General features: G+C 39.3%; 1 protein-coding gene across 1 annotated transcript in view; it reads right to left on the bottom strand.

Annotated features, from left to right (window-relative positions):
• The window catches only part of LOC131246632 (alpha-mannosidase At3g26720-like), a 64783-nt gene that overhangs the window by 17656 nt on the left and 23863 nt on the right, over positions 1-23264 (bottom strand). The window contains exons 8-22 of the mRNA XM_058246953.1: positions 20940-21053; positions 19880-19980; positions 19686-19779; positions 19413-19580; positions 19214-19303; positions 16843-16908; positions 16702-16758; positions 15190-15409; positions 14720-14868; positions 14358-14426; positions 14174-14233; positions 13973-14044; positions 1119-1166; positions 853-972; positions 563-628 (exon numbers count right to left, since the gene is read on the bottom strand). Coding sequence (XP_058102936.1) covers positions 563-628; positions 853-972; positions 1119-1166; positions 13973-14044; positions 14174-14233; positions 14358-14426; positions 14720-14868; positions 15190-15409; positions 16702-16758; positions 16843-16908; positions 19214-19303; positions 19413-19580; positions 19686-19779; positions 19880-19980; positions 20940-21053 — 1494 coding nt within the window. The remainder of the gene's footprint in view (positions 1-562; positions 629-852; positions 973-1118; positions 1167-13972; positions 14045-14173; positions 14234-14357; positions 14427-14719; positions 14869-15189; positions 15410-16701; positions 16759-16842; positions 16909-19213; positions 19304-19412; positions 19581-19685; positions 19780-19879; positions 19981-20939; positions 21054-23264) is intronic.

The raw sequence follows: 23264 nt of genomic DNA, 5'->3' as shown, positions 1-23264 counted from the left end.
TCAAATCATTTTCCAATGGAATGACTAGCAAGCCAACAAAAGAATACACAAAAATGGGGCTATCTAAAAAGCAAATTGGCAAAGTTACCAGCAAAAGAAAAGGACCAAACAATCCTTCAAAAATAAAAAAATAAATAGAAAGGGTCCAAACAGAGAAAAAGACAAGGCTCTTCCTCTTAACAGCTTAGTTTCTCCTATTTCCAGAGACTTTGCTTTCTAAACAACTGGATTCAAGAAAAGCTTTATTTTCAAAAACATCATCATCTTAAAAGAAAAACAAACTGCAAGGTTTAGATATTCCTAAATTGAATGCATTTAAATGTTCTTAAGCTGATTCCTTTTTTAAAAAAATTTTTAAATTTAAATTTAAATTTTTTAATTTTTTAATTTTTAATTTTTTTTTCGAGGTATCCACTTATTAAGCCCATGGTTAATAAGTGCAGCCCAGATATGCACCAGGTGAGGAATACGGCGAGTAGGCATCCTGCAGAAACATAGGTTTCACCATAAAAGGATAGGTTCAGAACCCCAATAAAGAAATGTTGTTAGAAGTGAAGCTTACAGGGTAATAATTTCCAGCAACAGGTTGGTTGACTTGGAGATCCCAATCTTTTCTATAATCTAGAATCTGCAAATCAAATAAGATTTCGTTTAAATTAAAAGAACCAACATAAACAAATGCACAGAAGCAACACCTAGAACTCCCATTGTAGGTCAACACCATGGCATGGAAGTATAGATAAAAAGATTGCCTGGAACGACGATTGTAGGTGACCTTGATGACATATTGACAGGAAATGCTATAACTAAATTGAAGATACAAGAAGAAAAGGGGGAGTGTATGAAGCATACCCTTTTAATAAAATCACGTCCATTAGAATCCGTGTAGAATGTTTTGTTGGTCGTCATTTTACTTGCAATTTGAGTGATGATCTCTTTCCCAAATCCATCATCAATGGGTATGGGCCCCACCTAAAATTGAGGAAATCATATTACTTCCGTGGAAATGTTGCAACAACGAAATACTCAGATTACCTCATGAAAAAAGCACAGAAGAAATTATCGTTGCTTAGAAGAAAGATTTTAATCGACTAATTGATGCATAAAGGGATGCTCACAGTGAACTCAATTTCAGCGTGCTCCTTTCCCTTGTAAACTCTACTGATCTGCAGATGCTCCAAGAATTAGTCTAATAAAAATACCAATCATGAAATCCTCAGGTTGATATTATACTCAGCCATTTTACAATATATAATTATTTAATAGTTTATGGGAAAAATAAACTAGACGGAGGAAACTTGACTCCCCATAGGATCTTGTCCATGCAGAGAATCACATTATAGGTTTCAAAGGAAGTAGCTTCTATGACAACCAGCATCAATTGACTAGAAGAGAGACAATAGAGAGGAACACCCTCCATTACGTCATAAAACCCCCATCCACAAGGCAGATGCAGAAAAATAAAATAAAACTTACGTGAGATATTTGTTGGTCACAATGTTGGAAACTATAATCTTAGTAGCTCAATATTTTATTCAAGAAACATATTTAATTACACTGAAATTGCTTTAAAAGCCAATCGTATAGTTATAGAAACATGAATTGCATCCAAACCAAATCTCAGAACATTGGATAAATGTCACTTTGCATGATCTTCTATGTAAAGGTAAGCTTCGCATTATACCATCATTGACCAAGGGAATCAAAATCAAATGTACACAAAGGACAAACAGATGCACTCATGCAGTTAGAAGCATCTATTGATAATCGTCTCAAATAAAAAACAGCATCTATACTGATTTTCAGAAGCAGCACTCTCTTCACAAGGTCTATCTGCAACTAAATCATCATGGTACGTTACATCTTGTGCCACCTTGGCATGCTATTTGTAGCCCTGAGATTCAGGCTCTATCCACGAGACATTCTTCAGAAATCAACGGAAATGACAAATAACCAAATCAAATATTCACACAACTGTTTTTAAGTTTACTAAAACCTTCACATTTTTTTATATTTTATATTTTATTTTTACCAGGAAAATAAAAAAAGAGAAATTTATTAAGAATGGAGCAAAAATTACAAACAGCGAAGGGATGCCCATAAGAAAGAAACAATCTAAGGATGCTTTCGTTAACTAGTAAGTCAGCCTCTGTATTCCCTTCTCACTGAATGTGAAAGGAGGTGGAATGATCTTTACAAATTTCCTGATCTCCAAATCTGCCCATTTCCAAGGATAGCTCCTCATAGCTTCACCCCGCTTTTTTACATTTGCCAAATGGCCCTCTATGGACACCAGCCCTAAGATGTAGTTGGCTAAGATCTATTGGTTGTTAAAGATTTAATCCAAAGGCAAAAATTTCAACCAGCCTCTGATGCAATGGAAAAGCGCAAATGAACAAAAATAGGGAATGGATGATTTAAGAGAAGTTAGCGATTTAACCATATCAAAATCATGATAGTTTAAACCCAAGAAAGATATAATTATATCAAAAGAAAAAGAGAAATATATCAAATGTCCTTCTTCATCTCCTTACATCATATTATAAGCAAAATCACCGAAACCCAGTCTAACTTCTGATGTAGGACATGAAAATCAGATATAATATGTGAGATTTCAGGCTTAGATCCTACCAATTCAGAAACAATCACACAAATTCCACGTCCCACATGAAAATCCAAACATTCAATTAAAAAGGGGAATCTATGCGGGTCCAAGCCGACACAGGCTAGGACTGGACCAATAAAATTATAAACCAAACGATGTCAAAGGGAAATAAAATCAACTACTCATGCATAAAAATCAGTCCCTAATCCAAGGGATTCCCTAATTTCAATTCAAGGAACCCTAAGGTGATAAAAAGGGGCAAATCAATTAGGGATCATGTAATCTAGGGTTAGGATTCATGAAAAACGGTTATGAGAGGATAAAAGAGGATAAAAACCTTAGCCAAAAGATGATCCCGCGTGTGGACAGCAACAATGGCCCAGACGGACGTGCGTGTGATCCCGGCCGCACGTGTGTGGGGCCCACTATTCAAAAAAAGGCCACCTTGGGCCTGGTCGGCCAGGGATGGACTCCAAAACTCCCAAATCTCAGCTCGATCCGATGTACGGTTTGTGCGTGGTGCTCCGCCGAAGTTTCAGCTCGCCTGCGGGTCGAAATTTGGAAACTTGCTGTAATGAAGAAATCTGATGTAACAAAAGGACAAATTCGAAGTACGGATGGTGGGGGAAGATGGAAAAAAAGATGATGGAAGATGGGGGTGAATTGGGATCGATGTGGCTTCGCATCACGATAATTAGCCATTCGAAAAGGGAGGGCTTCGCACCCACTTTTGAATTCTTCCACAACTCACGAAGAGAGCAAAAAAATAAAGCATGAATTTTTTATTAACTTCAATGAATCAAAAGAACTACAAGGGGTGCCTATTTATAGGGAAAACCCTATACCTAAAAACTCGCACCATGTGCGACACCTATTACTTGGCGATGAAGTAAACTAAAATAAAAACCAAACAAGGAAATCTAAAGCGTTCACGATGCTCTAAATAATAACAATAAGCAAAACCTAAAATATAAAACCAATCCGACGAGTGGGCCACGATAATGAGATCCTATGGTGGGCTTTTCTTGACTATCGGGCCACTTTTCTGAACCAAAACTTGACTTCTAGCTAGGAGGCCCTCCCTGGACATCATCATCAAGCCAGGTCGATGGTGGGGTCCTTCTACGTACGTACGTGCGTAGGGGGGCGGCGTGAGTGCGCGTGTGCGCGTGATGTCCCCATCAACTTCTATCTTAGATTCTAGGTCAAACCTACAAATTTCCAAGCCACCGTTTGAGGTCCAAAACAATCAAACTAAAACATGCAAATAAATAGCCATTGTAAATCTTGAAAAGACCTTCAAAACTAGATACGGATCGTTCAAAACAAACATATGGAAATGAGAATAATCTACTTTCCTAACAAATTTGATGGAAATTCCCTAGATCCTGATGAGCTCCCTTCTATTTGAAGATGATTGCTTTTTCTTTTTTCCTTTTATTATTATTATTAAAAAGATGATTGCTAAAACATGGATAATTACGAGCACAACTTTGGGCGAGAAACAACATAAAGTATATATCTCAACAACCTGTTGCTAGAAATCTCATCTAACCAATTTAGGTCACGTATAGTTTTAAGCCTTCTTTGCCTAGACTAAAAATTTCTATTGAAGGTGAAATTTCCTAATCAAGTGCTCTTTTTCAGGATAAATTTCAAGATGCTTAGTGAGATACAAAGAAATGAATTTTGGATTATACAAAACAATTTGAATTTTGGATTGTACTGAACAATCAATGCAATATGCTTCTTTTTCCATATTGGTTAATGGGTCGCCGAAGGACTATTTTAAGGCTTCAAGGGGTATTAGGCAAGAAGATACTCTATCTCCTTATCCTTTTATTGTGGTCAGGGAAGTTTTAAGCAAGATGCTTCGTAGAAGGGAGGTGGGTTTACTTGGAGCATTTCAATATGCGGACGACACTCTTCTCTTTTGTGACGTGGACATGGCCTCAGTTGACAACCTGCAGAAAATCATTGCTTGTTTTGAAGCAGTTTCAAGGTTGAATGTTAACATTGTTAAGAGAGAAATGCTTGGAATCCATGTGGATAGTGGGGATTTGACGAGATTGGCTGATGTTTTTGGTTGTAAGACAAGGGCTTTCCCTTCGTTATATTTTGCATAAGTAAGCCAGTTAAACATTTGTGGGACTAGGTTATAGAAAGGATCAAGAGGAGCTTCTCAAGTTGGAAGCGACGATACTTATCTTTGGTTGGTTGTCTAACTCTTATTAAAGCTGCTTTCTCCAATATGCCAATGTTCTTATGTCTCTTTTCAAGTGCCCGAAAGTGGTTCTGGATAGATTGGAAAAGCTGTGAAGAGATTTCTTATGGCAAATAGTAGAGGTTAGAAAAAAGTTCCATCTATTAAGATGAGAGGACATTTGTAAGCCAATCATCGAAGGTAGAGCTGGTATGACGCTAGCAAATATAGAGTGTGGGAGAGGGGTTATGAACTGAAAAGATCTTCTCTATACCATGCATCTGGTTTGTTTACGTCAGTTCAATATATCTTCAGTATAGGGATTTATTTCTCCTTGGGGGATGGTAGTCGCATCCGCTTTTAGGTGGATGTTTGGTGTGGGAGTCGGGCGCTTCATGAAGATTTCCCTAGTTTGGCCCACATCGCCTCAGATAGGCTCATCCCATGTGAGATTGCTTCTCACTTTGTGGTGGTCAGTTAGTTTGGGCTCCTCCTTGTTGTAGGGATATTTCAGAGGAAGAGATATCAAAGTTGTCTGCTTTGTTGGGCCAATTAAAGCATGTGGTCCCTTTGGCTCAAGATGGAGATTCAAAGGTCTAGAATGTTCATAGTTTGGGTTGTTTCTTTGTTCGATCATTTTACAAGTTGATATGTGGTATGCATCAATCCGACTATTTTCCTTATCACTTGTGGTCGTATGGAGCCCCCTCACAAGAGTGTCAGCTTTCACATGACTAGTGGGAAAAAAGAGTCTTGACTATTGTTAATTTGCAAAGGAGGTCCCTTATCCTTCTCAACTGTGTAATGATCATGGACGATGCAGACAATGTTGTCAAATCGCATACGCGATTCTATGCCATCAGAAGAACAGGAGGGGGGGGGGGGGGGGGGGGGGGGGAGTTTATTGCTTATGCCATCATTACATTAAATGATTATATTTCATTACAAACACACACACACACACACACACATATTTACCTATTTGTCTTGAAACTTAACACTTGTTCAAACTTCAATCTTAAAAGAGAATTTGAGAAAGGAGAATGAGAATAAAATTATGAGAGAGAGAGAGAGAGATTAAGAATTTATGAAAGCAGAGTGAGAGAGAAAAAGCATTAGAATGGAATATGGGGATTGCAAAAAATAAAGAATTAAAAAAGAGGTCCCAGTGATTAAAAAAGTATGACTAAGTATGCGATGGCATAATCGCATACTCAACCGCATACAAATCGCATACAAAAGTATGGCATCACATACTCTCAAAATCACATATGCCATGATGGCATATACGACATTCCTAAGCCATTTTGCATATGTGATTGCATAATTGGTTATGCGATCACATATGACAACATTGGATGTAGAGTCAATCGATCACCTCTTCGTTCATTGTGGGTTTGTACGAAAGGTGTGGGACCATTTTCTAGAAGTGTTCCATATGGCATGGGTGATGCCAAATTTTGTTGTAGATCTTCTTTGGGCTTGGCACGGAGGAGGGGTGGGCAAAGTGGGGAAAGCTGTGTGGAGACTTCTCATTTTGGCAACCTTTTGGACCATTTGGGGAGAACACAATAGGCGTTGTTTCAGGAATAGAAGATCTTCGCAGGAAGAAGTTACTAAGGAAATTAAAGTTAATGTTCTAAACAGAGCTTCTTATGTAAAGACAGTTAAATCTATCAATCTCTCCTCTTTTTTTGAGTTGTAGAGTTGGGTTGTACTCTTTCGCTTTTTTCATGCGCTTCTTAATAAAATTTAAGTAATCACTTGAAAATAAAAAAGAAGAAGAACAGTCTGTGCAGCGTATCCAATTCTTTATGGATGTATCTCTTTGCCATGCGCTTCAAGAGACCAATGTGGTCATGGATCACCTTGCAAAAGATGGAATGACAAGAGAGTCACATGTATGGAACTCGGTTCTCTTTCTTAGCCCCTTTGTTGTTTACTTTGTTCTTCTATTCTTAATAAAATTCCATTATTCATCAAAGAAGAGAAAAGAAAAATGCATTGGTTAATCTGATTTCACAGGAAACCTTCTAAGTTAAAATAGATGCAATACAGTTCAAAGTCGCATAAATTCTGATCATATAACTCAACATATTTGGTTAAACCTAGTTTCAGAATTGGTTCTTATCTTGTAGTCTACTCCTATGATTGAATTCTTCTAAAAAGTGAGGAATGATCTCAAGGACTCTCTCTCTTGGACTTCGAAAATAGTTATCCAATAATCATTATGATGCAGGACAATTAATCACTTGCTCTAAAAGCTCGAACTGTTAGAGCATGGCGAATCAATCCCTTTATTTCATAGCCTAGGCCCCACATCTCGTGGGTTAGGACCTTGGCCGAACTCCCTTGTGGGCCCCAAATCACATGGGTATCGCCTCACACGAGCCACCCGCCTCACACAAGCTGCCCACCCCGAGTGTGCCCCTGCATCCCACAGGCAACCCCACTCGAGCCCGGTGTGAAAATGCCCCTACATTACATTAACTATGAAGCATAAGTTGGAAAACTGATGCAGGACAACTAACCACTTGCTCTAAAAGCTCGAACTAAAAGCTTGAACTGTTAGAGTATGGCGAATTAATCCCTTTATTTCATAACCCAGGCCCCACATCTCATGGGTTTAGGACCTTGGCCGAACCCTCTTCGTGGGCCCCAAATCACATGGGCTGCCCACCCCGAGTGTGTCCTCGCATCCCATGGGCTACCTTACTCAAGCCTGGTGTGAAATGCACATTAATCACCCCTGGTGAGGAGTCTCGAACACAAGACCTCCCCTGTGAGCCCCAAATTACATGGGTCACCCACCCCGAGTGTGCCCCTGCATCCCACAGGCGACCCCACTCGAGCCTAGTGTGAAAATGCCCCTGCATTAATCACCCCCAGTGAGGAGTCTCGAACACGAGACCTCTCGCTCTGATACCAATTTGATGCAGGGCAATTAACCACTTGTTCTAAAAGCTCGAACCGTTAGAGTATGGTGAATTAATCCCTTTATCTTATAGCCCAGGCCCCACATCTCATAGGTTTAGGACCTCGGCCGAACCTCCTTCGTGGGCCCCAAATCACATGGGCCACCCACTCCGAGTGTGTCCCCGCGTCCCACAGGCTACCCCACTCAAGCCCAGTGTGAAATGCCCATTAATCACCCTTGGTGAGGAGTCTTGATGATGGGGACATCACGCGCACACACGCACGCACGCCACCCCTACGCACGTATGGAAGGAGAGGGAGGGCCCCACCGTCGATCTGGCCCGATGACGACGTCCAGAAAGGGCCTCCTAGCTAGAAAAAGGAGTTTTAGTTCCTTGGAGTAGGCCCGATAATCAGGTAAAGCCCATCATGAGATCTCATGATCGGGGCCTATTAGTCGTATTAAGTTCATATTTTAGGTTTTGATTATTTATGTTATTTAAAATATCATGAATGCTTTAGATTTCTTTGGTTAGTTTTTGTTTTGGATTACTTCATTGCCAAGTAATAGGTTGCGCACATGGCGCGAGTTTTGGGGTATAGGGTTCACCCCTTGTAGTTCTTTTGATTCATTGAAGTTGAATAAAAATTCTTGCGTGTTTTTCTGTTTTCTGAGTTTCTGAGTTGTGGAAAAATTCAAGTGGGTGCGAAGCCCTCCCTTTTCGAAGGGCTAACTAGAGCTGTACACGAGCAGAGTAAGCTCGGTTACTAGCTCGACTCGACTCGAAATTACTTGACTTGTCATGAGTTTGAGCCGAGCACGAGCGGTTTTTTAATACTTGTTTTGATTTCGAGTAGAGTACGGGATGGGCAGTACTCGACTCGATACTCGACTCGTATTCGATGGTATATATACCCACCCAAAAAAAAAAAAAAACCCTACTCGACCGACTCCAGTCATTTTCAGCAGCCCGCCCGAAACCCAAAACCCCTTTCCTTTCCCTCCTAGCACCCGTTCGAAACCCCCCCCCCCCCCCTCTCTCTCTCATTCCCCTGCCCGGTATTGTCCACCGTCCAGTCTGTCCCTATTCTTCCCTCTCTCTCTCTCTCTCTCTCTCTCTCCCCTGTCCGGCGGTGGTAGACCCTGCCGCTCGTCCCTGCGGCCTGCCTGGTGCCCCTGTCCGGTGCTGCAGCTCGTCCGTCATCCCTGCCCTGCACGCACGGTTCCGGTCGTTCCTGCCGCAGCTCGCCTGGCAATGTGTGGTGTTGATTTATTAATTTTTTATTATAAATTGTTAATATATGTCAGAAATTGATTTATTATTATTTTTGGAATATTGTGTGGTATTGATTTATTATTATTATTATATTTTTGTATAAATTGTTAATATAGAAATTGTTAATATGTTAATATATGTTAATATAGCTAATATATGTTAAAATTGTTAATATATGTTAATATAGAAATTGTTAATATAGAAATATGTTAATATGTTAATATAGAAATTGTTAATATAGAAATATGTTAATATAGAAATTGTTATTATGTTAATTATTGTCCTCTACTATTCAAGTCTCATGCCCTAATAGTTATTTTTTTCCATATTTCTTAATTTACTTTATAAATGACAGTTTACTTGTTACTTTGTTAGTGTTGAATGCTACCACTTTAAGATGCCTTTGATTTTTCATTTTACATTTTATTATTAGTTAGCTACATGATGAATTTCAATTTCAGCCTGCTCATTTGTTTGCATAGATATGAATTATTTGCATTGTTCTAGTTGTAGTATAGGATAATTAGTTGTCCATTTGAGGATTTTTATGTTGCCAGACATAGATTCAGTGTGTTCTTGGATGCATAGAAATTCTCAAATTGTCTATTTTTGGACAGTTCAGGGTTAGATAAATTGCAATGTCTTCATTTATTCCTATTTAAATGCATATGCCTATTCTGGTTTCGTCTCTCCTTTCTCTCTAGATATATTTCACGTATTTATTACCGTCGTCAAATGTCCACACTTTGTGTTGATGATTGACATGGGAATCAAATACAAGATTAATATATTCTGGAGAGATAAGAGGAGATGCTGCCGGAATTTCGGCGTAGCATTTAAATTGAAAAATGAAGGCATTACAATCTATCCAACCTTTGGGTGACTGATTTAGATAGTTAAGTAAGCGTGCTCGTCTAGCGATCTAGCCGTTTAGGTATAGCTATATAACATATCGAGAACTTTATTTTATAGATGACTAGTCAAGACGAAAGCCCAAATACCCCTGTAATGGGTGCATCAGCCACATCTCCTCTAATCGTAGAGGGAGACACAAACACGTCAACTGTATGCAAAGGGAAGAAGAAGAGATCAACAGTGTGGGATGATTTCGAAGATGTGATTGTTAACGGTGTACATAAGATAAAGTGTAATCACTGCAAAAGGTTATACAGCAAGATTCCAGGAGGATCTACGACACATCTAAATAGACATTTGAAGACGTGTCCTAAGAGACCAAGACTCTCTCCTCCCGACCAACAGTTGCTGTCATTTACGAAGTCAAAAGAGGACGACTCCCAAGGCGTAGTGTCCACTCATAAGTTTGACAAAGAGAAGCTGAATGAGTGGCATGCTAGATTAGTGATTCTGGAAGAAAAACCTTTCAAAATGATAGAAAGTAAAGGGTTTAGGGCTTTCAGTCAATTCCTTAACCCTCGGGCCGAGAATGTCTCCTGCGTCACAGTGCAGAGAGAGTGCATGAAGATGTACGCAAAGGAGAAGATGAAACTGAAAGAAGTTTTGGCTTCAGTGTCCAGAATAGCTTTGACGTCTGATTTATGGACGACATCCAATCAAAGAAAATGATACAGTTCATTAACCGCTCACTATGTCGATAAGGATTGGAAACTATGCAAGAGAATTTTGAACTTCCGCAACCTTCCTCGTCCACATACTAGTTTACTTATTTCAGATTGCATCTACAGTGGTCTAGAAGGCTGGGGCCTTGAGAAGAAAATTTCAGCAATAACTATAGACAATGCTTCAGCAAATGACAGTGTCATTTCATGCTTACGTAGCCAGTTCAGAGCTACAGGAAATTTATTTTTTGAAGGAAAAATATTTCAAGTCAGATATTGTGCCTATATTGTAAATTTGATTGTACAAAAAGGGCTGAAAGAAATTAACAACACTATAGAGAACATAAGAGAAAGTGTGAAATATATAAGGGGGTCGCCATCAAGACTGAGTGTATGGAATGACATCATCCAACGTTTGAATGTGCCATATAAAAAAACGTTAAAGTTGGATGTGTACACATTGGAACTCGACCTATGAAATATTAGATACGGCAATGGAATTACAGCTTGCATTTCCTGAAGACGCGGCGCGTGACAGAACGTATTCTTGGTTGCCGAGCACAGATGATTGGGCCAAAGCAAAACAAGTTCACACATTTCTCAAAGCTTTCTAGGATTGCACAAAGATTTTTTCTGGGAATCAGTATCCAACTGCGAATCTGTTTCTTCTGTCTCTTTGGAAGATTAAGGATGCTCTACAGAAAAAATGCCAGTACGGGTCCAGATTTCATACGCTATATGACAGTTGGTATGAAGACGAAGTTCGATAAATACTGGGACGAATGTCATCTGTTGATGTCCTTGGCAGTTGTTCTTGATCTTCGTTGTAATATGGGGTTGGTTAGCTTTATTTTCACGAAGCTTTATCCTACTGAAAGAGTGGCAACAGAGACGTCCAAGGTTCGTCAAGCCCTTGAAGATTTGTACAAATTGTATGTTAGTACTTTACCTGCAGCGGGTGTTGAAGAAAGTAGAGATGCGGATATTTTTGTACCTGGTAATCCGGATGTGCTAAATGAATGCATATCATACTTGGCACAAGTACGAATGGGAGTTGATACTAAGGAATCAGAGCTAGAAATGTACCTAAATGAGCCAATCGCAGTGCGATCCGAATTTGATGTGTTGGAATGGTGGAAGATGAGGGTTAGTAAATCAAAATACCCTACATTATCTGTGATGGCATGGGGTATATTATCAATACCAATTTCAATAGTGGCATCAGAATCCGCTCATTTGCTTTTATTTTTGATACATTTATATTGCTTTATTTTGTTCCTATATCAAGTTCAAATTATTTATCAATATTCTGATTTTTTTATATTAAAAATTTAGTGTAGACATGTTGTCATCTGACCCATCGACAAACATTTGGAACTACGCTTCCCTAGTTGAATCACCACCAAAGTTTGGAAAAACAAAGATTAAGTGTGGTTTGTGTAGCGCAAAGTTTGTGAACAAGACTAATCGGTTTCAGTTACACTTGTCATGTCGAGGTAGTGAGTCAAAACCATGCCCCAATGCCTCTAAGGATGTCCAAATTCTTTTTCAAGCCCTGTTAGATTGGAATAGAAAACCTTCCACTCCATCCAAACCTTCTGCTTCTGGATCTAGTACACGAATGACATACATAAAGGATACAGAGGAGGAAGCCAGATTACAAGCATTGGAGGAAGAACAATTCCAACTCGCCTAAAAGGGCAGTATGGAAGAAGTTTCTAGACTTCAGCGATATTCGAGTCAAAGACAACACGATGTTGAAGCAGGATCGAGTACGACAAACAATAAGAAGAAAAAGAGTAACAAATTCAAATTTCTGACCCGTCTCGGTGAATTTTATAAGGCATTGGATACTATATACAATTCTTCACATAAAGAAAGTTTGAAAAATCTAGTTCAAAGTATAAAAGAGCACAAAGGAAATATCTCTTCGCCTTCGGACTCAGAGGAAGTGAACCAATATGTATATGAAAAAATAGATAGCAATTCCGATGGATCAGATGACAATACAGGAAGGCACTCCTCTTATGGAGGTTATTAGTTATAAATTGTCATTTTGAACAATGTAATGTAAATATATAATTATCGAAGTTTTTTAATCATAAATTATGTACATTTTATATATTTTATTATATATTTTATTGCTTTGTTGAATTTCAATTGACTCAATTTATAACTCAAACTCGGCTCAAAGCTCAAACTCGTTGCTCGAAAACCCTGCTCGAATTGGGCTCAAATTCGGACTGGAACTTGACTTGAACACTCGGACTCGACTCGACTCGATTTCTGCTCGTACTCGGCTCGTACTCGGACGAGTAAAGCACGAGCAGGGAATCCATGCTCGATGCCCGAGCAGAGCCGAGTACGAGTAGGACTCAGGCAGTGCGAGCCGAGCATGAGCCAGGCAATACTCGGCTCAGCTCGACTCATGTACAGCTCTAGAGCTAACTACTGTGGTGCGAAGCCATATTTATCTCAATCCGCCCCCTCCATCTTATTTCATCCATTCTACAATCATTTTCGCTTCAAATTCGCTTACTTTGCAGTTGTTCGTCTCTCTACAGCCAGTTCCAGAATCTGGCCCTGCAGGAGGGTTGAAACTTCGACGAAGTGCCGCGCCTCGAATGCACATCGGATTGCAACGAGATTCGGGAGGTTTGAAGTCCCCCCCTAGCTGACTAAGGTTAAGGAATCAGTTTGGGGATTTGGGCCCCCACCGCACGTGCGCTAGGCCCTGGCCCGCTGTCCGCACGCAGGAGCTGTCCCAGGTTCAGGTTTTCTTCCTATTTTTCTCTTTTTATACCTAATTTCATAAACCCTAACCCTAGATTGCATTATCCCTAATTGATTTACCCCTTTTCTCACCCTAGGGTTCCTTGAATCGAAATTGGGGAATTTCTTGGATTAGGGACTGATTGCTATGCATGTGTAGTTGATTTCTATTTCCCTTTGAGCATTGTTTGATCCATAATTTTACTGATCCAGTCCTAGCCTGTGTAGGCCTGGACCCGTGCAGATTCCCCTTTACTTGAATGTTTGAACTTTTGTATGGGATGTGGAATTATTATGTGATCGTTCTGCATTAGTCTGATCTAAGCCTGAATTCTTGCATATCATATTTAAATTTCATGTCCTGCATCACTTGAACACAAGACCTCTCTCGTGGGCCCCAAATCACATGGGTCACCCACCCCGAGTGTGCCCCTGCATCCCACAGGCGACCCCACTCGAGCCCAGTGTAAAAATGCCCCTACATTAAAAACTTTAGTTGAATCAAGATTAACATGAAACAGCTTTGATGCAAAGGTTTCTGGTCATGAAACAGGACATAGGTGTCAGGATCAAGGTCAATAATAAATAAGAACAGACTATCATTAGTAGTGAAGAAAAGCACCTGATATATCCATGAATTGATTTTTTGATGTACTTCATCTAACAGTGGTCCCCGCAAGACAGTCAGTGGTACCTGCAACATTGACAGTTTTTACACACCGAGTATCTAAATCTTAGATGAGTTTTCCAATACTTTCCTTGGGATCATCATCATAAAAGTATATTGCATGTATTACAAACTACTTCAGAAGGCATGGTGTACCTTTCCTTCAGATTTGATGGGATAAGTGCCATTTGGACGAAAGATATATGCTCCAGAGGCCTTCAACAAGTAACAACAATCTTACGTGGTAATGAATCTTCGATTGGACAATATAATGCAAGCAAAGTAAAACACAAGACTGAAGCAAAAATGGAGACAGAGAATAGTCGTATAGAACAACTACCTGAGTATCAGTAACTGTTCCGTTAAATCCAGAATAAAAACTGTATGATTGTTCTAAAAATGCTTTCACCTTGAATAATAAGCAAAAACCACATCAGATTAAAGAAAAAAGGAAAGAAAAAAAAGAATCAGGTAAGAATAAACACATACACATACATATATATAGACACGTGCGCGTGTATCTCTAAAAAAATGAAACGAGCAAAGATATGTAATATTAGATATATTCTGAATCTGTTTGGGGAGATATAAAATGAACTGAAGAAATTTACAGATCAAAGGGAAAGAAACATATCAAATGATTATATTTTAAAAAAAAGGCAGTACGCATAGATCTGAAGTGCCACCAAGAGCACGACATACCGAGCTTCTGCTATTAGAATACTGAATAAGTTTGCCTTCATCCACATCGTAAGTGAGCTTTATATTTCCTGGCCCAACTTCTATCACATCATTTTCACTTAGTTGTGAATCTTGTGATATGTGTACTGTTGACATGGTTGCACTAGGGCCTGTAATTGGAATAGATAATACACAGTTCCATGTCAGCAAATCCTGTCTGCTCCACTTCCGATTGTTTCCCACTCATTGTGCCTCATCACGAGGTCATCTAGACCATTTGAAAAGTGGACCATAGTGTGGATGGACCACATAAAAACAATCCCATTGATCACAGATCCCACCATCAGTGCGAGGCGTTGAAATCTGGGACCTACTAGATGAACACTCTGGATCACTGCATGCGAGGCACAAGAAGCAAGCAACAATTGGACAACAACGTCAGAGATCAATGCTTACTAATATACCATAGATATGCAGTTAGATGAGTTTACCTGTCTGTTTCGCGCTTGAGATGATGTAAGTGTTGAAACCAAGAGGTGGTACAGTTGCTGGAAACACAAGCCAAAACTTAGGCATATCACTCGGAGATATGCCCAAGTATGCCCTAACATAGTGGTTTCTTATGCTTACTGAGGAATTGAGTAGAGGTATAAGCTGTGATTTGATTTCCATTCCTTTGGAATCATGAACAATAACTGATTCGCTGATAACCTGCAGAACATTTGGTTATGTGAGTTGATATTGTTAATTATCATCTATCAATAAGAATATTGTGTTCGATGTAGTGTGAAGCTTTCCCGAACCAAAACTCCCTCCATGTTTGGTATGTTATCATCTTACTGTGTTCCTTATAATTTACACAATTTGATGCAGTAATGATTGATCTTCTTAGAAGCAGACGTGAAGATCCCTAGAGAGGGTTGAGAACTTGCTCTTCATATTATTCCCAAGACCTATTGATTGAAGGAGATCCGAAGAATCTCACAAGCATTCAGGCTGTGGCAATTACTATTTATCTTGATGATTCCATCACATAGATCATATGTTTTCTTTGTTCACGTAGATATCAAGAGATATCTTGTGTCCCAGTTACTTTTGACTTTGTTAATTCATTCCTTTCAATGATCAAAAGGAAATGGTGATAGACATCTAAAAGGCAATGCTTTTAGCACCCTTCAATTATAACTTTCATGTGGCCACACTTCACCCATTATACCAGAAATGGTAACAGGAAATAAAAAACGGAATACTCTGCTTGTCATAGTTACTAACATTTACATTAAAGAATTTTATGATTCGAATTAATGAGTAGAGTTCCACAAAGTCTAGCTCATTTTGATCTACTAAGATGCAATGGACCTCAATGTTTTATTCCGGTGTATTGCTACATGTAATGGATTCCAACATCTGAGGTTAAAGCTTTGTAAGGCTGATACTCTCTCTCAAAATTTAAAATCTATTACATGACCTCTGGGAAAGGATAGTCATCATGATTCATTCTGATCAATGACTGCTAAGGTGCAGACTTGCATGTATGAAATCAGAATGTACTTGGCGAGGATCAACAAAAGAAACAATTAAGTTTATATCTGCACAACCACCTTTTTGACAAGGCGGGGAAGTTTTGCAAACTTGAAACATATTGCAAATCTGTATCATGATGCACACACAAGGATATATTCATCAAGTGTGAACCATTCTCACTAGTGGGATCTCAGGCTCTTAGATCTGCATGTCTCAAATGTGGAGCAATTTGGCTATGTGCGCATGATTCTCGCTAGTGGGTGCTAAGGCTCTCAGATTTGCATGTCTCATATATGGCAGACTTTGATGAAGATCAAAGAGAGCAATTAAATTTCAGAACTTCTCCATAAGAAGTACCGAGTACCATAGGGATGGTTGTGCAGACTGCAGACATGAAATGTCAAAAGGGAGCAAAAGCTACAGACATTCAACAACAACCCTTTTTAAAATGAACTGAGCATAATAGCAGAAACACTTACAGGTATTCGAATTATATCCTCTCGCTTCCACCCAAGAGAATTGTAGACAACAACAACCTAAAGAGAAGAAAAGAATTCTAATTTTGAAGGCAAGTTCTTCCATTGGTATTCAAGAAATAGTGAGAAGAATTAGGTCCTTACCAGGCTTTTCCCATGAGACAACTCAACTTCTGATGGAGGACAGTAACTTATATTCAAAAGAGGACACTGGAAAAGGAAATCATGTATCAAGATTCATCTGTGCTTCATTTAACTTCAAATTTAAACTTCACATGACAAAATCTTGGTCCCAGTTCAAACAAAACCCTTATAGAGGGATATGTTTGCACACTTGCATAACAGAAACAAACTTCAATATTTCACAGTATTTTAGGGAAATGCTTACATCCTTTCTTTCTACTCTCAGGATTAGAAAAATCTCTAACACCAAGTAGAAATAAAGGCTATCCGGGGGGTGTAGATGTTAATTCCTGATTATAATCCATATCATTGATCTCTGTGTCTCAAGGTACAGAGGACAAAGTGGACCTCAAGACTGTCTTTCTCTCCACTTCCCAGAATAATGTATAGGCATGAATATTCTTCATCACTATCATCGCCATCATCAGTCTTGTCCCAGCTATTTGGCGCCAGCTTTTCAAATTCTTACGATTACTTGAAAAAGTTCAATGACTAGCCAACTACCTAATACCCACCCTTCTCCTTTACCTTGGTAGGGACTGGTGTAGGAGTAAAAGTTTAGTTTCTTAGTTCTCCTAGGCCTTTTCCAATGTTATTCAATTTCAAGAACCTACATCATGCTTACTGTTGACAAATCATCATGGACGGTGATGATCTCATATGTGGCCCACTTTACATGAAGATGATGGCTTTATCATTTCATATTATTATTTTCCTCTTTAGTACTTAAAGGTGATGTGTTAGAATAGAGTTTTAAGTAAATGGGCTTTGGTTTACGTAGTAACTTAAACATAGGGTTATTTTTGTACTTTAACATATATTATGAAACCCTAGTGATAATTAAGAGGAGACACTAGGGGCATCACCACCTATGGAGCCTTATCTCTCTTTTCTTTCTTCTCCTTATATTCTCTCTCTTCCTCCTCAACCTCACTTTATGAACACGGTATCAAAGTAGTAAAAGATCCAGATCTTGTCCGTTCTCCCTTCTTTCACTCCCTCTCTTCTTTTGTTTTTTTTTCTTTTTCTTCTTTTTCCCCCCTCTACAAGGTGAAGCCCTAAATCATTTAGCACCTGGTTAACACAAATTTCCTCATTGTTGTTCAGCTACTATATGATGGGTTGTGTAGTTGTTCCTTGTGAGCGTGCTTGATGCCCCCTTCCAAACACAACTAAATAATGGTTCAAAGTCAGTAATGCAGGGGCATTTTCACACCGGGCTCGAGTGGCGTGGCTTGTGGGATGCTGGGCCACACTCAGGGTGGGCGGCTCGTGTGAGGCGGAACTAAATAATGGGTTGTGTAGTTGTTCCTTGTGAGCGCGCTTGATGCCGCCTTCCAAACACAACTAAATAATGGTTCAAAGTCAGTAATACAGGGGCATTTTCACATCGGGCTCGAGTGGCATGGCTTGTGGGATGCTGGGACACACTCGGGGTGGGCGGCCCGTGTGAGGCGGAACCCATGTTATGTGGGGCCCACGAGGGGGTTCGGCCGAGGACCTAACCCATGAGATGCGGGGCCTAGGCTATGAGATAAATGGATTGATTTGCCATGCACCATCAATTCAAGCTTTTAGAGCAAGTGGTTAATTGTCCTACATCAGTCAGTCATTTTATGTCTATGGTCATATTGAAGATCAAGTGCAGGTGTAGAGATTGTGAATGCAAGTGAAGGTTTCTACGTATTCCTCATTAATTAGTCTGTAAGATTTTTTTTTTTTTTTTTTCCGGTGATCATCGATTTATGCTCTCTTAAAGCAAGTGTTGGGTGAGTTCAAGTTCCTCCCTATGTGTTTGATTGTTTCTCTTCCTTAAATATGAACATCAAGAATAATGCTAATTGCTAAGAGAAGTCTTTTGACTTCATCTGAGTCAATGAATCTTCAAATTACATCGATCAAACTTAACAATGCAAATTTTTTACAATGGACCACATCAGTAGAAGTGTTTCTTATAGGAAGAAGGAAGTCAAGTATCTAACGTCCCTTAAATATGATGAAAGATCAACAAATTATGAAGGTTGGCCTTAACGTTTTCTCCTCTTTTCTTCTTTTTTCTCTCTTCTTTTTCTTCCCCTTCTTTTACATCTCTTCCTTGAATCTCATTCCCCTTTTCTACTTGTCACTTGAACTTTTACAACATCTTAAGAAACTTGGCCAGACTTGGTCCAATTCCATTCACAACTTTTAATCTTTATCCAATAGAAAATGTAATGTGCTCATTCTACACTACTCTGAAACAAAAGACCTTTAAGAATATACTGGCTATGATAAACACTGATATATAATTAGTGTGAACAGCTCAATAAAAAAGAGGCTAATTAGTATTTGCCTGTTGAAATTTAGTTGTTGGGTGGTCACATCCAGCATCTGAACTCGACTCTGTCAAGCAAGCGAGGGAAGATTCAACTAACTCTGCAGCCTGCAGACCAAAAAAGAACATTAAAATAGAATATGAACTTTCAATCTTGAAACGGAGAAAGAAAGCAACGTTAGAAGCATAGTGCAATGACCCAAGCTAAATTTGTCACCTCTGCATAGCCCATATACAAGCGTTTTGCATAATCATTAGCCACATGCTGCTTTTCTGTTCCACTAACTGCATCATGATGTTGAGCAATTGCCAAAGCATCAGCCAAAGTGTCTGTTTTGGGCCCTGAATTTTTCCTCCCTAGGAGGAACTCCAACTGTCTTGCTGCCTGACATACATCAGAATCCCATAACCAACACAGACCTCACGACTACAGGGAAAATTCTGAGAAACTTGGTTCTTGATATAGATTAAAAGAGAATACAAATCTTACCAAATAATAAGCACTCATTGTTCTCACATAACCTTTAAATGCTGGCCTACTGGTGAAGTATCCTGTCCAATATGCATTTGCACGATCTGCATAACTGAAATGTCCAAGCAATAAATAGTTCTGAATGTAAAAAATAAATAGACAATTTTTTGTTGGAACTAATTTTCACTATAAATTAAACATCTCTCACTCACGGAAAGAAATCATCAGTCTTCAGCGGCCAGGATTCATTTGCCGCATGTTTTGCATCAGTGTAAATTGATGGAGTTGAATATAGGGCATTGACACGCCCATCCTAAAAACACCCAAATCAGTGATTTCAATAACAAGGAATAAATTCCAGAATTCCAAAACGAGAAGTGAAAGAGAACAAGATTATAACATATAAAGAAGCAACTACTAATTCGCCTTAGCAAATGTGAAATTCAAGAATGAAAAATAGTCAGATCACAAAGAGGACGAGTGACAAGTGAGCCCAGTACAGAAAAGACAATGAGATAGCCTCAATCTTCCCTATAGGAAAGTCGAGGTGTGATGCATCCAGGCTACACACCATTTGTGATGGACAATCCTGACCATAAATGTTGCAGATCTTGTTGCATGGAATTGTGGGTCCACCACATCTAATTGGATGGCATGAAAGTTACTATCTATCCATCAGTAGCTCGTTTCATGTGTATGTGATTATCCTCATATATAATCCTCATCATCATCTAAGTTACTTCATTGTTCTATAAAAGATACTATCATGCATATTCTGCCCACTGCTTCTCTTTGGGCATCATGGATTTAAGACTGACTCATACAGTCTCATGTCAATTTGCGACTCAGTCAAGTCGGGGATGAATCATCCAACTTGCCCGAGTCAGGAGTGACACGTCCAGCTGACTTGTGGTGTCAAACCAGATTGTGTCTGGCTGAGTCCAAGTCAACTTGGACGAGTCCTCGTGCCAAAGGAGTCACACAGGGACTTGTCCAAGTCTTAAAACCATGCTAGCCATTCTCAGCACCCAATTAAGCAGAATAAAGCAAATCATTTAGCTATTCCCCTTTTGCATGAACACAGAGAAGCAAATAGACAGTCTAAAAAAAAGACGCTCTCACTTCTCCTAACATTTGAACAGTGGAAGTTCACCAGGTAACAGCACAATATTTTGCACTCAAAGCAATATTATGAAAGCCAAACTGACAAAATAAAAGCTCAATTGATGACGAACCTCAAGGCATTTCCAAAGGGAGGGAAGGGACAAATACCTTGTTGACATAATGAATGAGCTTGTCCATCTGCCTGAACCATGTGGTAGCATATTGATACTTAAAATCTGTCCCCATGCACCACATGATATGATTCGTACGAGTCACATTAGCCTACAACACCATGTGCAGCTTGTTAGCATATTTCTGTTTAAAGCATGCATGGATATGATTTATTTTTTTATTTTTTAAAGAAAAAAAAAAAGAAGAAGAAGACATAACAAAGAAAATGCAATATTTGCATTTGCTGCATCTCCAGGAGCAGCTGCAGAGCAAATTCCGAGAGCAATATTTGGTGAAGTAATGTCATCCTCATAAGTCATAACCGGAGGTGTCAAACTGTTAGGCAGACCAGTATCTGTAGAATTTTAAACAGCTTCTAGCATAAAGCGTACAATGAAGCTGGAGAGCAGCAGTTTAAACCATAACAATGGTGGCCAACAACTTTGGTTTAGATGGCTCAGTATGGTGCATAATTTTTTTGGATTTTTTCATATTAACAATGGGGTTTTTTCTTGAAATTTTCTTAATTAAGTAGGAGCATTCTTTTCATTTTTGTTGGGTTGGTTTTCCCCTAATTATAAAATGGGTAGAGAATGAATAGAAGAAAGTGAACTTTCCATACATTTATTTCCATTTCCTCTTTGCATCTTGGTATCAGAGAATGGATAATTGGATCCACCTTGCCAATCAAATCCTTGATGCTATTTTTTAAAACGCTCCAAATCAGTTACCTTAATTTACTATGAGCAATGCTGTTTTCCCTTCTTGATTTGGTGATCTCCAGTTTCACCAATCTGAGAAGGAAGAAATATATATATATATATATATATATATATATATATATGGGAAACGGTACTATGAGGTCAAGCTGTGTGGGCCCCAGCTTGATGTGTGTCGAACATCAACACCATGCATTTGATGGGTCCCCTTTAGGTTATGGGATATCCCAAAAATAAGCTGTATACGGAACTCAAGTGGGCCATACCATCTAAAACCATGTGAAGACATGCCTAAAACATATAAAAGTACTTGGTGGGGTCCACCTGAGTTTTGGATGCGGCTGACGCTTGGTCTAACCCCTCATCCAAGTGGGACACAGACAATGGATGGTTTGGATTTGTGAACCATATCCCGGTGGGCCCAATAAATGATTATGAATGTTTTAATGGGAGGGTAACCCCTCTCAACTGCTGTATATGGTGTGGCCCACCCAAGTCATGGATTGACTTGATTTTTAAGCCCGTAGCCCACCATGGAATGGTTCATCTAACTGATGGGATAGATGTTCGACACACATCACGGTGGGGCCCACACAGCTCGACCTCATAGTACCATTTTCCTATATATATATATATATATATATTCTCTGAATGGTTAGGAGCTGCTGCCATTAATGACCTTATGAATCTACAGATCTGTTGCTGCAAGGAATCCTTTGACTGTCCGATTATGCAGAGCAGTTGGCGAATCCCTCAAATGGAGATCCTGGATTGCAAATCACGGCGGTGAAACTGAATGGGACAAACTATCTTGAATGGTCCTAATCAACCAGAATGTACCGCATGGGAATGTCAGTAGGCGAATGAAGCTGGCAACATTACAGGTAAAATTGTCGAACCTGCCTCTACAGACCCATCCTACGACAAATGCAAGGATGAGAACTCAATTGTAATGTCTTGGCTGTTGCACCCATATAACCAAACATTACTAGGATTTTTTTAATATAAAAATTTTGAGAACAGCAAGAGAGATTTGGGAGAAAGTTGTAGAAGCATATTCTCAAAAGGATGATGTCAGAAACACATTAATTGCGCCAAGAAATTGCTACTATGAGAAGCAGAGATGAATATGGAAGATACTGTGGCTATCTTCATAGCAAAGAGGAGTTGGATCACTACCAGCCTCCCCTTACAATTGAAAAAATGAAGAAGCAGACACAGCAACAAAGAATGCATTTCCTGGCAAGTTTGAACCTTGAATATAAGATGCAATGAATTCAAGGTCTAGGAAAGAGCCCTCTTCCATCCCTTGGCTTTTGTGTGTAGGGGCCTTCCAGATGAAGTCAACAGAAGATCTAGCATGCAGCATTCCACAAGTCTTACACCCGAGCACTCAGCAACAGTAGCAAATTCAGGAGGTAATTTCAGGGGAACACTGGGTGGTCCCAACAGTGTAAATAGAAGAGTCACACCTACTGAGAAGGATAGATTATGGTGCTCACAATGTTGTAAAAAGAAAGACCATAGACATGTCTTGGACCCTTCAGCTAAAGCTAAAGCCACCAGAGTTCAAGCCAAAGCCACAAGCCATTCCAACTACTGT

This window comes from Magnolia sinica, chromosome 5 (genome assembly GCF_029962835.1).
Source record: "Magnolia sinica isolate HGM2019 chromosome 5, MsV1, whole genome shotgun sequence".
Classification (NCBI taxonomy): Eukaryota; Viridiplantae; Streptophyta; class Magnoliopsida; order Magnoliales; family Magnoliaceae; genus Magnolia; species Magnolia sinica.
This window is presented reverse-complemented; position numbering and strand designations above follow the sequence as displayed.